The following is a 19247-nucleotide window of genomic DNA, read 5'->3' on the forward strand; positions in this document are numbered from 1 at the left end:
AATCAGATGCATACTAATAATAATAATAAAGATCTTCTCAAATTATATCTTAAATACATCTGCAGAGTGATTTCAAAACAAGAACATGGGAAGTAGGAATGAATTAATTGTCCACTGTCTCTCGTCCTTATATATACCCTACGGCTTTCATACTTGATCTATGTCGCAAAATCTCCTACGATAATGCACAATAAATCTCCACGTCGTAACTGGACCCACCCGACTCAATCATTCAACGAGAAATGATCCCAAATTCGTAAAGACGTTCATTATCAAGACTGAGCATAAAACTTGTAAACAACATATTTATATCTCATTTCAGTTTAAAGGCATGTGTCAAAAGTTAAAGAAACAATATAGATATACATAATACACCCCCACCCTCGCTCTCTTCGATAGTCATTTATTGATTTGCTCATTTATACATCAGTGTATAATATAAGCTTTGCAGCTTTATGTTCAGTACTGATAATGCAATAGGTGCATAGGTCAAAATGATAAATATAAATATTAGGTAAAATTCAACAAATAATTTATTTTCATAGACAAGCTTTAGCTATGCTATTGAGCGAAAATACATTAGTCAGGTGGGCATAAACTCCAACTCTCAGTTTTAGACAAAAGTCAATCAAACAATGCAAATCAAATGTACAACACACACACACACACACACACACACACACACACACACACACACACATTTATCTATCTATCTATATATCTATCCGTCCGTCCATCTATCTATCCCTCAATAGAAATATCTGTCTGTCTGTCTGTCTCTCTCTCTCTCTCTCTCTCTCTCTCTCTCTCTCTCTCTCTCTATATATATATATATATATATATATATATATATATATATATATATATATATATTGCAAGTACCTTTTCATAATCTAAATTCAGAACAATTATATGACTAATATGAAATTTAAATGAACAATTATAAGTAACTGAAACTGAATGTATTCACGTCCTGTCGACTGCATTGCATTACATTTTTTGTGCAAAGTTCGTTTTACGTTCAACAGAGTTTCACTTTAAGATTATACCTCGAGTTAAAAAAATATTAAAAAGGTTAATTGTATATATCTTAATTGTGTCTGTACAATGAATGGTAACCGTTTGGAGGGAACATCAGGAGATTAAGGTTGGAAAGTTTTAGCCTTTATTTTACCAGTTAATATTTATTTCATTATTATTATCTTAATGCCATATTTCAGAGATGTAATATTTATCTGATAATCACGTTCTTTAATTGTTAGTGAACATTAATCAAAGAGTTTTAGCATATATAGTAGTGGACAATGAACACTGCTGAATTTTATGTCGCCATTTTCAGTCTTATTTGTGTTCATCATCTTTATAATTTTCTACTGTAACGCACATAACTTTGACTTGGATCCTTATCGTGTTAATTTTGGCTCTTTTGTATGTGGTGGTCTTCCCTACGTTTCTCCATACACAGATATTAGTATAATATACCCATAATACCATAGTTTGAACGGATAAACGTTCTTTTTCGCAACCCCCCAAAATGAATCCGTCTCCATCCATTTAGCGCTGGCAAGTTTAGAACTGAAAAAGACGAATATCTAACCTTCGAAAATTTAAACATTAATTCCCATCGTGTGCGAGCAACAGCGAGGAATCAGTTCAGTTGCAGCTGCCATACTACATGCCAGCGGTAATTCGAAAACAAGACTTTCATTGTCAAATTTTGTCACATGGATAGAAATAACAAAACTTATAGAAAGGGGTGAATACGTAAAGAAATAAGAAATAAAACAAATAAAATTGTCACATATATATCAAGGTATGGCTATGAAAATTTTTGTAATATTAAAAGACATGTTAATGCTAACGAGTTTTATGAACAAATTAAGAATTATGTTACCTGCAGCAACATTAGTCTTTCTGATTCTGAAATGTATGTTCATATATTGAAATATAGATTGTTTTATTTATTTTGAAAGTCGAAGAAAATTACAACTTAAAAACGACAGTTGATAATAAAACGAACATGATGGTAACAAGATAAATCTCGGTTGTGATTGGTTTTGGCGAAGAAGCTGAGCGTAATTTAGAGAATGGGATCTTTATTTATAATGTAGTTCAACGATGAATGAATTTGACACCATGATCATGCGCATAAAGTCAAACAATGGTATTTAATACAATGATGCGCACCGAGTGAAACAAATGATACGAAAAATGATATCATTCCTAACTGGAACTAATCAGAACATTCAACTTTAGCGAATAATCAAACAATAATCTAAGTATGGAATTTGCTTTGAGGATCTATCACAATGGATGATCAATGTTAAGAATTTAAACATAAATTTGACCAATGTATTATCTATCACCAAGAGTATCAAAATACAGGATTTAATTAACTATTAAAAGGGTATGATTCTACCACTGCAGTCATTGTTGGCCATGGTGAGGTGACAAGTACAACACCGGCGACTATCATAGGTGCACATTTGTTGCCGGAAGTGTATCGATAGTAACCAGTCCGTATCACGATTGTGGCAAAATAATTTCAATACGATTACAGTCACGAATAAATGTTTATTCTGAAGTTCTTGCGGCAGCACAAAATAGTTTCAGTACAATTAACAAAGTCTACTCGATGGCTGTTGATGGATAAAATTAACATGGTGGAGTTCGAGACTGTGTTGGCAGAAATGGAGAAGTACCAACGACTCCGTTCACAGATGTTTAAATGGGCATTAGTGATCCAAAACAGGTAACTGATTCATACACAGTGAAAATCGAGAAACCGTTCGCCAGCAGATTTTGCTTGGTATAAACTTTTACGCGCCCGAAATGTACAATCAACGCGTTGGCAGATTCTTGCTGAGCAAACAGCGTTAATGCAAGTAAAGATTATCCACAAGGACACGGCTGATTGCAGGTGGAAGTGTCAGCACCTTCGGTGGAAGAGTTTTGGAGTTTTTGTTGTAGTCATTTACGCGACAAAGAGGTGCAGTGAATTTTATTTCTTAAAAGTTAGTAACCGTATTTCCAAAAATTAATAATTGTATTTCCAAATGTTAATAACATATACATAGTTTTCGGCTAGCCAATTTGCTACGTAAAACTCTCAGGCTAGCGTTTGAATTACTCTTTAATGCCCATTACCGCATGCACTCGGGTGTGACGTTCGTGGAAACAGCAGTAAATTCACGGGATATTTAAGGGCCTATCTAACCTACTGAAATCCAAAACGCCTTTTTCATACTACTTGTTCTCTTGTGCAATTGAACAGTTTTCAGCATACATCATCTCAATTACCATGACAACAGGGCCGTAGAGAACAATCACGGGCCCTGGGGAAAGAAACATCCGGGCCTCTTATAGTTCTTATTTAAACAAAATTGTACTTTTATAATATTAAAAAGTGTTGTTTGGCCCGAGGCCTCCTTACGGCTCCGGGCCGCGGGGATATATCCTTGGTTGCCCCCAACCCACCCTTTGTTGACCCTGCATGACAACAGAGAGTTTGTTGTACACTCTGCTATGTCTTGCTAATTTATCTATGCGATATTGCGAGTGGAATTGCAACTAGAGACTTGAATAAGATATCTTTAGCACGAACCTCATTCTGATCCATTTTTTGGTGAAAAACATAGGTTTCTTAATTTTGATTTTCCATAAGGTAGAAGTAATCAGATACATATAGAAAAATTCATTTAAGCTAAATTGAATTGGTGCCAATCTTTCACACACCCCATATACCGCCGTATAATATCACGTTGCCTTTTCCCTTTGTGGAATGAAAATGTATTTTATGACAGCAAGACGTTCACACAGATGTACGACTTGAAGGATACACTTAAGTGTTACGACATATTATCTAAATTCTTCCTTGTTCTAAAAATAACTTTTGTCAAGATTTCACCATTGTCTGCTTCAGTTGTCCTTGCATAGCTGCAACTGTATTTTCCGCATGCGCCACAAACATAGCCATTCAGTGTATGTATGTATGTATGTATGTATGTATGTATGTATGTATGTATGCATGCATGTGTGTATGTAGGTAGGTAGATAGGTATGTATGTGTGTGTCTGTGTGTGTATGTCTGTATGTATGTGTGTGTGTGTATGTATGTATGTGTGTGTGTCTGTATGTATGTATGTATGTACTTATGTATGTATGTATGTATGTATGTATGTATGTATGTATGTATGTGGGTATGCATGCATGCTTGTATGTATGTATGTATGTGTGTATGTATGTATGTATTTTTGTATGTATGTGTGAATGCATGCATGCATGCATGTATGTATGTAAGACTGACTGACTTTCTTTATTTCCTCTTCAGAAGAGATTTCATTCAGTTAATTTTTCGTTAAAAAAAAGGAACATAGCTTGACATTAATGGACTTACAGTACGCTATATATATATATATATATATATATATATATATATATATATATATATATATATATATATATATATATACATACATACATACACATGTATACACGCACACATATATACATATACACACATACACATATATATACACACACATACATATATTCATACAAATATACATACATACATACACATATATATACATAACCTCTCTCTCTCTCTGTATATATATATATATATATATATATATACATACATATATATATATATATATATATATATATATATATATATATATATATATATATATATATATATATATATATATATATATATATGCAAGTAAGTAACTTGAAATATCTATTTATGTCTTTTCCTAGTTCTTGAATTTTATGACTTTTTAGGGTTACTGTTTTGCTGGCACCGCTCTGGTGGCCTAAGTGGTCAGAGCGCCCACCTGGGATGCGGGAGGTCGCGTTTTCGAACCCCGGCCGAGTCATAGCAAAGACTTACACAAATGGCACTAGCAGCTGGCTCGCTTGGCGCTCAGCTTTAAGAGGTTAATGTTAGGACTGGTCGGCCTGGTGCCAGAATAATGTGACTGGGTGTGACATGATGCACCGGTGCTTGACATCATTATCAAATGCGACACTGCAGACATCATACCGATATGACTCAAACTGTTAAAGCTAAGTTAAAATCCGAAACACACACACAAACACACACACACACAAACACACACACACAAACTGTTTTGCTGGGAATGTGACCTGACTGTAGTCACTTAGTTTATACTAACTCTAGCAACATGCGTACTTGTTTCACTGCAAGCTTATACAGCTGCTGTAATCTTTAGTTTTTCAATTGTGAAACAGGAGAATAAATATTTTATTTTTCTTCCTCACTGCCGAACATGCCCATCGTAAGAATAACAGCTGTATTTCTTCTTTACTCATTCGCCTGACATGGAGTGTTATGGCGTATGACTCATGGAAACGAAGGCTGACAATATGTTAACCCTCTCCGTTAAATTTTTCTATATTTCTTTGAGGTTATAGTAAATTCCAATGATAAAATGGCGACTGTACGATGTAGGTTCTCATGTTATCACCGGGGTTCAAACCATTTAGGCCAAAAATCTAACGTTTCAGACAACACATCTATTACACATACTCATGCAAAGTTTTATAAAAATCAACCCATTTTGTGCTTTATTCTTTCTATCTGTATTGTAATTTCCTTTGACAAAAACCCGGTGAAAGTCGAAAGCCTTCGTCTAGGTAAAAACTAGATTTTCTCTATTCGTGGTCAGCATTACGCATTTATCTTATCTTAATCAGTCCCTGATACACCTAACCCCTGGTAGATGCAACGTAAGAAAAAGAACTGTCATTCACCATACGATGATTTTGTATATGTAGTCTTCTTGTATCATTTATATGCTGCTGATTTTTACAAAAATGTGTTTCGATTGCACGTGCCACTACAGGCCTACCCTCTCAATTGGAAAGGAATACATAAATGACGGTAAAAGGCACTGCACTATCTGCAAATGCCCATCTCCTAGATATCATAAGTAGAAAACAATATAACTAATGAAAACACCTTGGACGTAACAACTAAGTATAAATGGGGAATAGGAGAAGACTGATGTATAGGTATATTTGGAAATTCATACCATCGCATGACGAGACCTAAAGATAATAAGTACAAAACAAACATGACGATAACAGTAAAACAAGTACGACAAATGTTTACGTAATTCATGTAGATCTTTGGTCTCATTTGATGCATTGTATTAAACATTTGAGATGTATGTCTATAAATCCATTTGAAAGTTCTGGCGACCGAGACGTTATGAGTTTGGAGGAATCAGGAATGAAACGCTGGCTTAAATTGTAAATCAATCTTGTACGTTTCTGAGAAATAGAGGCTTACAAATGATACGGGTAGACAATACATAATTTACGCAAATTATTTATATTTATGAACTTTTCTCATTTCATATAATGAGATTTAACCGGTTTCATTGTAATATTAACAGATGATGTATTTCGTTTTGGTCTTGTTTCAATTCTTCCAGCACGAAATTGAAATCGTTCAAATCTACGTGAGTCTAAAACAGAATTTGTCCCATATCATAGCAGTAAAATCCAATAACATGATCATATATGCCAGACAGATTCATTCAAATAATTGCCTTCTAATTTGTATATAATTGACCTTAACATAGTTATTATTTTGATGTTTGCAGGCTGATATTTTCTATATGTTTTGTAAAATTGTCAAATCAACTGAATGTACAAAGATATATATGGAACCAAAAGAATGTTAGTAGCTCCTTTGAATTTGATTTTGGGAAAACTATTAAGTTCTGTGAGAAAGTTAGAAGCATCACTTCCTTTCTTGGGCGGTTGAGTTGTACGAAACGTCGTTTTGACCACATGTCGATAGTTTCCAAGAGAGTGTTAACAAGGATTTTTATTTCTTTTTACAAATTGTCAAGGAATTGCTAAATTTGTAATTTATGTGCAATGTCGATGTACAAGTGATTAAATACGCAAGGAATATTCAAATTTTGTGACGTCATCAAAATGGACTGTTTAACACATTAAACCCTGGAGCTATTTGTCATTTTTGCCTGAAAATCGGGTAGGAAACACATTTTGAAAGCTATTTCTGAATAGACTCGAAAACACCAAATCCCCGGTCATCTTTCAATAACATACTGCCTAGTTGTGTTAGAAACATCGCTTTTTGTTGGCTATTTGACTCGCGCATGAGCAGAAGGGTAAAAGTTGGACTTTTCCTTTTCTTTTTGCTAAACGGAGCCATTATTTTTGTATGGAGACCACTCTTTATTCCAAATGCCCGTCTTATCTTACTTTTTGCAAAGGCTCATCTGTCTGTTTGCAGTTCATACCGGTTTGCCTTAGATCTGAGACCAAAAAGTCTAAAATCCGGACACAAAATCGGATTCCGACCACGGGCGAATTTTGGTTAAAAAAAGTCGGGTCCACAAAATGAGGTTTTTCTATCTGTATTTTGTAGTGCAACTAGATATTCCAGATTATTTGGTATCATTGTAGAGCTACATCTGTCTACCTTTCTATAATACCACCCACTTTAGTGTATCATGCATGACCATGACACTACAGAGCTCGGCAGTAGGCTACTACCTCCTGCCCCGTAAAGTCGTCGCTAGGGGTTTATGTGTTAAACACAAATTCAATATTGTGATTGTTAGAATTATAGTACAAAAAGAAGTTATTTTTAGCGAAAGGCATTAATAAATCGCCATCTATGTAATTAAAACATAAGCAATAACAATACATGAAATTAGCAAAAAAGTATATTGTTATCATTCCACCTACTATTGAGATGCTGCTACAGCTGATGGTAAAGATAATCCTGTTGACGAAGTTCCTTTAATCATTTCTTATAGCATGAAGTATACAGCTACAATAATCAATATAAACAGAAAAAGACGATATATATATATATATATATATATATATATATATATATATATATATATATATATATATATACAATAAACTGACAACGAACAGTACAAAACTAGTATCTAGCTAGCATGGACGCTTTCGACTCTTTAATGTCTTTTTCAAAGTCAATACAATACATGGACAAGACAAACAAATAAAACAGAAGAACGGTGATGTTTGCGAACCTTAACATGGTTGTTTCTACAGGAATGCAGCCTTTTAACTTGATTATGTTTCAACTAGTTTATTTCAGCTTGTTGCTGAAACTGGAAATATTTGTATTGACCTAGAAATTGATGAGCCATAACGACATCTGTTATTTTATGTAAATTTATGTAGACGCAGATTATATCCCGGATATTTCATTGTTTTAGTAGTAATAGGCTATTAAGCAAATTTAGAGAATTATTTAAAAGAAAATGTGTCGGCTGCAAAAAGATAATGTTATTTGTGCATGGTTGTCTTTTTCTTGTCTTTTTGGTTTAAACCACTTGGTTTAAATGCTCTAAGGCGGCGTATCCAGTAAGATTTCTTTGCATTCCTAGTTTGGGGACTCCAGTTAGGGTTGTGAGCAATTGTAATAAGTGTTATATCACTGAAAGTGTGGCCAGGGGAGGAGAAGTGTTCTGCGACCGGGCTTCTTTACAGCTTCTTTGTCACCCAATCAGATCTATGAAGGTTGATCCTTTTGTGTAGCTTTTAAGTTTCTCCGACATACTGAAGGCTACAGATCTTACATGTGATGAGATAAATGACATTTCTGTTTTGCACGTTTTGTTTGGACCAAGTATGTTTAATTTTTTGCTCTAGTCACTGTGTTAGAAATGTGCTAGTCTCTATCATATGTTGACAGGTTTTGCACCTTTTGTCGCCACAGGGGTGAGATTGACTATGGTGGTCTTGATTAGTGATTGGCGTTAGCTTCGCCCTGACTAAGACGTCCTTGAGGATTTTTGGTCTCAGGTAGGCGACTACATGTTTATTAGGGAGGATTAACTTTATTGCGTCCGACGATTCCACGATGGGCCAGTGTCTCCCGATGATTTTATCTATGTCTGGGTTGTCTGGATGGTAGATGAGGATAAATGGTATCCTATCAGTTTTTTCCTTCTTTCCATATTTGAGTAGGTCATCGCGATTTGTTTGTTTAGTCCTTTGGGTTGCTTCCGTAATCAGGTCTTTGCCATAGCTTCGGTAAATTAAATCTTTAGATAGCTCTTCGGACCTTTTAAGGAATGTTTCGTCGTCGGAGCAAATTCTGCGTATCCTCAGTGCCTGACTATGTAGCCAGGCACCGAGGATACGCAGAATTTGCTCCGACGATGGGAACATTCCATATAGCCAGGCACTGAGGATACGCAGAAATTATCAACAGAAAGAGGAGAAAAGGAATATCAAGACAAAACATAAGATGTACGGTCATTTATCTTTGCACAGCACAATAAAATATTGACTTGTCATAGTGTTGCCATTTAGAGTGGATAGTGTAAAAAAATTATAATTATAAATGAACCTGATTAATGCAAAGATCCCACATTTTTAAACGTTTTCTATTTGCAAGTTGTATAAGTTATGTATGTTTAATTTGCATTGATTGTTATTAGGTTTTTATTTTTTATTTTTATTTAATTATATGTTGTGGGTAATGCACTCTAATTAAAATCAGATCTCCGCTGCTCTGGGTGAAGGCCTGCAGCGACCACTTAAGGGTCATGTTCTGGTGACCTTTGAGTTAGCCAATGGAAATGCAGCTTCCAGAAATTTGAAAGTGAATCTACTCAATAGGCATACACTGATGCTCTTCAGATCTACTGCACAATCTCCCAAACGCAAATATATAAGGCTTCATCTGATTGGCTGATAAAATTAGAGCTTATAGTAATAATACAAGTCACCAGAACATGACCCCTGTCAGATCTTCACGTAGGACAGTGGAGATCTGATTTTAAGCAGATTGTGGGTAATTAAACATTATATCTAGTGGCTTGTCCAAAATCAGTTACAGCTTTGATAAAAAACAGTAGTTTTTTCCTTTTATCAGAGTGATGATCATTAACTTAAGCTGATACAACAATATCTAAAAAATATGGTTGTCATTACAGTTTTACAGTTTTTTATAATACCATTCATTACAGTGACGTGAAATTATGAGGGGATAATTGGATAATGCAATACATATTTCTTAGCAAGATGATTGGCTGCAAATTTATCAAACTTTATCAAAGTATAAATTGGAGTTAAACTTATGTTATTGGAACACTGGCGTAAGACAAGAAGTGTTATTTCTCATCCTATCAAGCTTTCGTTTAAAAATGACTTGAAAATAAATGATACTTACATACAGTATATTAACAGAGCAAACAGGAAAACAATTCTACGACATTTTATGGCGACAAAAAGGAAAAGTATTCGTACAAGCCAGATGAGCATATTTCTTGATTAAGTAATGCTTTGTTGCAATGGCGGATTGGAAAATTTATAACAATTAAATAGTGTCTAAAGCAATAAGACAACAATGGAAGTAGACAATTATTTTCTGTCAATATTTTAAGGAAATTAAAAAGACAAGGAAACGAAACTGAAATAAAAGGAAATAAAACATAATTTTTAAATGATATAATCAATTCATTTCAACAATGGCAAAATTTAAAGCCAGTATCGAATAGAGGTGTAAACATTTGTTACAAGATTTCAAAAAATATTTTCAGGATGGATTCATAAAAACAACATATTGTATCAGCGCTTCTGTTTTGGAACCTATATAACAGAAATCTTGTCCAAACCCAAGGAGGTAAGTCAAATTCACGAGCAAATTTATCTTCGTGCCGGACATAAATGCAAATATAATGTAAAATGTATTAAATCTGTGTACACTATTTACATATCGTTCAACAACACAGTAGGCGTTGGATATAAGCAATTATCCAGATACACAGAACATAACTAATGGTTTCTAGTGTTATGGTATAAAAATGAAGTATGTCTATATGTTTTTCTTTTCTTTTCTGCAAATAAATTTATCTTATGGACCACGGCAGTGGTGGTAGATTCTGCGAGATGGAATAATCAGAAAAATATCATTTCCAAAAGGAGAATTTAAAGAACGTTTTCTTCTTCAAATTCTCTGTAAAATATCTACACAATGTCAATTTTTACGAGAAGCAAGTAATCTCTATTGGCATTCGTTACAAATGTATGAAAGGTTTATATTGCAAATGAGTGACCCATTTCTCTTTGTAGAACGCAAGCAGCAATTTCGGTCGATTGTGCTGCGATTTCTATATGAATTTGCACAAATGCTCTTCCACCGCAAATCCGCAAAATCATAACCAATTCTATAGTTTGAACGTACACCAGCATGTCTAATAAGCTCTGTGGTGCATCATTCATGACAACTTTTCTTTCTTTTATTTTTAAGTAGAAGCAGTCACAATTTGCGAATCTTTGATGCAAACTGCGTGTGCATCTTTTAATGGTTATGAATAAGGGTTAAAGAAAAACTGAGATCGATCAGGAAGGAATATTTGCTTCCACTTATACGTGTCCATGGTCAGATTTAGTGCAATGCAAACTGAATTTTTTTAAAAATTTTCAAATAACAAAAAAGAGTAGAATTCGTTAAAAACGTACTGTTTTCTCAGGTGTCATGTATAGTTCTCAAATTCTTAACTAGTATGCGTCACAAATATGCACTTTGCAACCACAATTTTACAAGGATAAGGTATATCTTAAATCCGTAACTTGTACTATATGGAATACTGTGTTTATAGCAACACAAATATAATTCTAATGGCTGCTGTACGTAACCATTTTCTATATTATAATCTAGAACGGCACAGTTTGACTTGCTTGGTGCTGAAGGAAGTCATATACTGAGACAGCTGAAACAAGTCTGCATAGATGTTTCTTTGTCTTCTTAATGGTATCGTAAATGAATATTAAAATCGTAATAAGAATATAGATGGAGCTGTATGACATTCTCAGACTCAGTTTGAAGCCATATAGCTGTAATCTGGAAACTATCTCGATTACAGCGCACTAACAATGAACTCTAAACTTTACAGAGCAATTTCATGGCAGAAATAATTTTTATGATGTTATCTACCTACAAGATCATATTTGCTTGCGTAGATCGACAAAAGCGCATGCTTGAATATAAAATAGTTACTACTTCAACCATAGGACGCAATTTGATGCTAGCAAGTCCCAGCTTATTTTCTAACTGTAGATTCGCGATGACATCGCGGTTTACACATAGGGATTGACATTAAATACAACAGATTCATAATGCTGACGGCTGCTGTTAGGTACAGTTAGTAAGGAGTGAATAAATGTTGTTGTTCTTGCTGTTGTTGGGGATTTAACGCCATTTTCTGCACATTGAAAGCTATCCAAGGTGGCCAGTATTACTGGAGGAGGACGAACCTAGAAAAAAATCAAGAACCAACAACCCACGGAAAACTACTGGCAAGCATGTTAGCATGCACACAATCGCCGAGCAGGAGATTCGAACTCACGCGGACAAAGGAGAAATGGTAATGAAGGGTAACGGCGTTGGGCTTTAGACCACAAGGGGCCCGAGAAGGAGTATATAAAGAAGTTAGATCCCGGTATCGCATGCACTTTGAGGACATTAATCAGTTACATGTCTTTGCAAATAGTGCTTTTCTTATCGATAATCACTGCAGCAACACCAGAATAATTAACGTTCAGAACAATTCATGTATATGCATTTCTCAGAGACGCAACAATCATAAAACCAAAACAAATCTAAACCTAAACCAAAAACAAAATTCTACCAAAAAACAAACCCACAAAGAAAATCATTTGCAGTTTATTGCACTTGGCTCGGCAAAATGTATACCTTAAATAGAATAAATATTTAGAAACGTAGAAGAATATAATATAATATAATATAATATAATATAATATAATATAATATAATATAATATATTTTTATTCTCCTGAATTTTTGTAATAAGATTAGCTGTTATTGTTATTTAGCTGAAGACCAGCGACGTAATTACACCATATTAACGTGAAATCTTTTCAATAATTACTTGCGCTGCCCTACTGAGAGTCATTACACTAACCGAATAATGCATGAATATGTCATCTTGCGCTGCGTAGATAACGTTTATTTTACATCTAGATTGTTACGCAAACAACTAAGTAAAATTAAGATTAATCACAAAGTAGGAACGGTATGGAGCGGGAAGGCAAGTTTTAAGGATGCAACATTCTTTAATCTTAATATGTTATGTTAACGTTGTTATGTTTCTTTCCATTTTAACACTTTTACCGTTTACATTTATCTTTGATTATTTTTCGTTTAGTGCCTCATTTTTATCTGGAAGGCTTATCTTAATATTTTGGACAATTCCTTACATCTAAATTTGAGGAACCTTGTTGTTTAATCGGTACCATATTGCAAGTGTTGTGCTGGCTTGCTGTTTAATCCTACTACAATGAGAACCACTAGTCTGTGCAACGAGCTGGTTTTGCTTCGCGTGGAATTTTCTCTTATTAAAATATATTTTTTATTAAATGAGAAACGAAAACATATTTTAAGCCTTGATTTGTATTTTATAAATTAGTCTTTCTTGCGTTATTTGATTTTATTGTTCTGAAGTTTGCTTTTTCTGTTGAAAAACTCCTATGGAGTAAAATATGAGAAACAGAAAATTGAAACTTGTCAGCTTGGAGACTATGGAGAAGACAGGAGTTACCGTTAGAGCGCACTAATATTGCAATATGGGCGAAACCGAAGAGAAGCGAGGGCGACTTCGGCTATACGTATACAGACTGACATATTGTGTCCACCGACTGGGCGCTTGACTTTTTCATGCACGATCGAGTGACATCAATCAGTGCCTGAATCAATTACAAAGTAGCATATATATATATATATATATATATATATATATATATATATATATATATATATATATATATATATATATATATATATTATACTTTACTCGTTTCTATATCTTTTATCTACCACAGGTCAGCTATGAATCGACGCAATCCAGTTTGGTTATTGTGCTTAATATATCCAGTGTGTGTGTCATGCACGGTGTGTGGTGGAAAGGAAGGGTCGGCGAACTATGACCATCAACCTTCAGAAGAGGAGACAGATTGCAATATAACTATTATTCACAAATCTGTAGCATATCTAACAGTCTTATTTCACGAATTGAATCCAGACGTGGCCCACTTCACGCTGATGTTTCCCAATGATTCGGTGGTAAATTGTAATGAGGAAGCCATAGAACCTTTGCGATGGATATGGACATTTAGTGGAGAAGGCAGGAAAGTGCCTTTCTTAGGGTGGAATGTTGATTACGCAGTCCTCTCATTTGGACTGCTGAGCGCAAAAGCTCTTCCGGATAGTTGGGTTGGATTCGATGTTCAACCTCCGAACTGCTCTATCACAATTGGAAAGAGAAAATCTAACCTGGAAATAGCTTATGCTTTTAGCAACATGACAAATACTTATTTTCATTCTGTGAACTTTAAATACAACAACCATTATGTTGACAATAGGAATCACAGTTGGTGCTTTGCCTCCGAAATTCCAGGGGTCAAAGACACCTTCCTATATAGACTCGGGATTCACTTTGGATACCCTGTGGATTTTGTGCGATATAACTGTTGTAACTCTCACTATGACTTCATCAATGAAAAAATACGCGTAAATTGCTTAGATCAACAGGTCAGTATGATAAAGGACACTACTTCTGGGCCATACCTTTTAGGATTTGTCATTTTCTGCTACTTTCCTATTCTTCTACTTGACTTCATCTCCAACACGACTGGGAAAAAGATTGAACGTAACGACGGATTAAAACAACTTCATAATGGATATATGTCATTAGATGAAATGACGATTAATGAGAAGGTTAAGTTGCAAGACAATGTGACCTCTGATTTCGTGTATCTTGAGAAGTACAGCCCAATAACTTTAAGTTCCATTATATGTGAGTTTTGTTTTCAAGAAAAGCGACACCCTAGACTTGCTTCACGACTCAAAAGAACTCTTTTTATAATTCTTTGTCCAATATTAGTATACATCAAATTGATTGTCTATGGTTGCACAATGAGAGAAACAACTCTGGAGCTGATTAAACATGATGCGCCAATGAATTTTGTGACCATGCTAGGTGGGTTTGAAAGAAGCCGTGAATTATTTGCGCCATTTCTTGGTGGACCTTATGTTTTGATAAGTCTGTTCTACGTATTGGGTATTGTTCTTGTCGTACTGCCCGAAAATCTGGAATATGTGCTTGAAGATGGATCTTTAGACACCGTATGGGCAGATAAATATCCCTTTACCTTAGGGTATAATTCCATAAAATATTTTTCCAACATGCAGACAGAAGAGGAATGTGGCTACGGTAGATTAAGATCATTAATGATTGCCCGATTTTTCTGTACCCTGAATCCTATGTTCTGGTTGCACATGTGCCACATGTCCTTTGCCAGATGCAAAGGATGGCTGACCTACTTAAGAAATAGACTGCCAACGATTCTTTATTACTTTCTTTGTCTTATCATTGTACCAGTCCTATTTCTGTCTTTCTTCGCAGAACTGTCACTTGTTTTTCTGTACTACGGAATTCCTTTGCCATGGTTTATTTTCACAGCTTTCAAGGGGGTTGCAAACCTTTGGATTAAGAGGTACAGAGGAAGATTTGATCCTACCGGCAAAACGTTTGCTTCTTGTTGCGCAATTCCTGTTGGTAGTTTTCTTCTCATTCCTATTATATTTTACTTTTTGTATAGCATGACGATGATATTCTGTACTGGCTTCATCTTTTTGGCAAAAATAATTGTTTTCCTTTTCACTGCAGTTCTCGTCTATCCGACCACAGCTTTCGGATATTTATTCTTTGGTACCGCCTTGTTTTATTATCTCTTGAAGCAGCTACGAGGAATAGGTGATGTCTATTTAGATCTTTTATCGGATATTGTAGAGTTGGCAATTATTCTAGAAGCTGAGCAAAATCAGCTTAGAGTTGTTGATGATACACTTGTCGTACCCAATAGACAAAGTGTAACTATCCAGAAGATTCAAGTTAATGGGTGTTCGATTAAATTATCTGAAAAACAACTGAAAGCAATTAGAATTTCTGCTTCACAGGTCAATGATCGCTTGATTCGTTATAAGGACAAAGTACCTGGTATACCGCGAGGGCTTTTACTCTATGTGGTGCAGAAGCATAGACCTGTTTTCATCACTGTATTTAAAGCCTTTTTGCGCGTTGGACTCATTATGATGATTATGCTAGAGGTACTTAGAATTACATCGAATTCATCAAATGATTCATCCCAGATCACTGAGATTATGCATGTGATTTTTATCGTTTTAATCGGATCCCTACCTCGAGCACTAGAAATCACATTCTCTGGTTCAAATAAGGCTGTTTTAAAAGAGATTTTTCTGAAACAATTAGAATCAACAATTTTGGAATATAATAGCAAATGTATGGCTGAAACCCAGTATTCATAAGACCGAGATTAGAAAACTGATCCGACATCGTTTTAGGTGATCATACGAATGTAACAAAAACGATTTCATTCTGTAAATAGTATATAGTATATAATGTATTGTATTAAATATGTATATAACTTCAGATATCTGCAAACATGTTATCTTTCATCTTCGAAAATTGGCATTTGTCTTGCTGTGCCATTGTTTTTAAATATGCGAGCTTATAGTACATACGTTTTTATAGAGAAAACTGAAAAAATGGAAACAAGGGTTGAGTACGGTCGTTTTGTCGGATTATTTTCACCTTTTAGTGTTTTCTGTGAAAATGAAAGTAGGGATGGCGTAAATAGACATAGAATTGGTCTATTATGTAAAAAGGCAAGAAAGTTTATATTTCTTTTAAAATTTCTCTCTCTTCTATCTTATTTGCTTTCCACTCTTTATGTACCATAAAAGTGTTCAATTGAAACATGATAGATGTGTTTGACTCAGCGTGCGCGAAAACGTTTGCACCATGCATCCGAATTGCAAATAAATAAATTAAAATGCATATGCGCCATGGACTGAGGCTGATTTTGCAATCTTGACTTTGTGTTCATCATCACGCATGTTCACATTACCCTTATTTAGAGAGGATTTAAGTGGACAAAATGGTCGAACATTTCCGGAAGCAGTGAATGAATACCTGTAACGGCAAAAAAACTCCAATTTTAATACCTCTGAGTCATAGCCCGAATCTAAACAATCAGCTGTATGTTTATATTTGTCTGCACATTTGTAACATTTATACAGTACTTGGATGAACAGTCCAGGTGATAAAAAGAAAGGGATACATTGTGCATGGAGTAACTATCTATTAATGTAAAGTGCCCAGCTAATAGTAAACGCCAAATATTGTTCCACCACTATAGAAAAGTAGTCATATAGTTCATGCATGCTCTCCAATCACAAACTTATTTTATCCAAAGTTATTGGGAACATGACAAAACAAGACTTTATTACACTCAGGTTGTAAAGTTTACAACATATGAAGTATATAAAAACACAAACATAAAAACAGATTGTGTTATGACAACATAATGCTAGTATTGATGATTGTGAGATGCTTATATAATTAAATGTTATACACTGACAATTAAACTTAGTAGTTTAAGGATGAATAGTAAGTGGAAGATGTATATACTGAATTTCCATATATATATATAACTGGAGACATTACCTCCACTTTCCATTATATAAACATATAGATAAAATCTTGTTTATTTTTCATATGCATTGTTCTCTGTTTTGTTTTGGTTTTTATTTCACGTCGTTATTATTAGCTAGATTACCGTTTATTGTTAGCTAGATTACCGTTGTTTTCCATAAGATGTTTCGGCTTTACAACAAAGTTAAGGAATTTTTTTCAGATGTGTACAAGATAAAACCATATCCAGACATAATAGTATACTGTTATAGTGTTCCTTTGTATCACACAATAAAATTAATTGCATTATACTAATTTGTGATATGTGATGTATGATTGAATAGTTTTCAAAAATTTAAAGAAGCCAGAGATCTTACAATAAATGATGTTATTATTCACTCACTACTGATGACTCAGACTAATCCATAATGAAAACATATAATGTTATGAAATCGTATCCCAAACACATTATCGATCATTAAAAAATATAAATGCCCTTATTATCTTAATGATACAACGCTAATAACAGTGACGCCAGTGGCTGGCACAGGTGTACCTTAATGTAAGGCAGAAAATTTCAATTAAACGTTACAACCACGTGCTTTTCGTTTGTTTAAGAGTTGATTGAAAACTGTTAGATGTAACCTCAGAGAAAACTAATGAGTGTTTTCTAAAATTTGAAATAGTGATCAACATTTAGTATGTCAAAGGACACAAAAACTCCGGGAGGAACGTATTGCACGTGGTGTGATAATTAGAAACAGTTCAATTGAATAAAAAACATAAAACGAATATTTAATGAATTGAAAATATCTTGAGATGATAATAACAAACCAGCTTAAGTTAACAATAACAAACGATGAGGATGGTCAGTTAGAAATTGTACTGTAAGGTTGAATTGTTTATTCCGTTTTCTCTCAAACATTAAAGACGGATGAATGATTTCGTTGTCTGAATTCGTAGAATCAGTTTTATATCAGACTGTATCTTTGGTAAACTCAGTTTAGGCTTTGTCGGGTCGTTGAAGAGATACAGAATAATTATTACAGAATAATTATAAGGTCCTCAAGAAACTCTAAAGACAGCACAAGAAAATTTTAGATAGTTTTCTGTGGTAAGGGTAAATATCAAACATGATTTGTACCTTTCATTTGTATGTATTTTTCCTCTTGTTGCTCATTTCAGAGAATAAAAAAGAGAATTATTTAAATGTTATTATTATTGAATGTAATCTGCATATCTTCCGTCGTTTGTAAACACGGAAATTATCATGTGAATGCATATAAATGCTTTTATTGTCTTGTATGCTTTTTCCTTGTTTCCTTTCTAACTATGTTAATACAATCTTTACTCTCTCCATGCTTGAAACAGAACAAAAAACTTCCGTCTGAATCAGAGATAATAATTTCTATATTAAAGTGAAATATACGGCTATCAGTTCTGCAACAAATAGAAAACATCGCAAATAAATATTTAAACATCGATACTAATTTAAGAAAAAAAAATGACAGCGGAGCAGCATCGCAGGCATTAGTACTATGGTCGTTGAAACCTTTAACATTTACTGGTTACTGCATTTTATATCACAAAATATGTAGGACTTTTCTGCACGACGTTAGTGGTATTACTCAGAAAAATGTGCTCATAGTTTCCCATATAAATGCAGTAACC

General features: G+C 34.3%; 1 protein-coding gene across 1 annotated transcript; it reads left to right on the forward strand.

Moving 5' to 3' along the window:
* The first annotated feature begins 1099 nt into the window (after window positions 1-1099).
* Window positions 1100-18880, forward strand: LOC149798665 (uncharacterized). The gene is made up of 3 exons (XM_089957509.1): window positions 1100-1147; window positions 10602-10684; window positions 13903-18880. The coding sequence occupies exon 3, from the start codon at window positions 13910-13912 to the stop codon at window positions 16406-16408; it is 2499 nt and encodes an 832-aa protein (XP_089813635.1). The 5' UTR covers window positions 1100-1147; window positions 10602-10684; window positions 13903-13909; the 3' UTR covers window positions 16409-18880.
* The last annotated feature ends 367 nt before the right edge of the window (window positions 18881-19247 follow it).

Source organism: Sinohyriopsis cumingii, chromosome 5 (genome assembly GCF_028554795.1).
Source record: "Sinohyriopsis cumingii isolate HCF-2022 chromosome 5, ASM2855479v2, whole genome shotgun sequence".
In the NCBI taxonomy this organism is placed as follows: Eukaryota; Metazoa; Mollusca; class Bivalvia; order Unionida; family Unionidae; genus Sinohyriopsis; species Sinohyriopsis cumingii.

What these genes read in the sequence shown, in the direction of transcription:
- LOC149798665 (XM_089957509.1), top strand. Translation starts at nt 13,910, where the DNA reads ATGAATCGACGCAATCCAGTTTGGTTATTGTGCTTAATATATCCAGTG.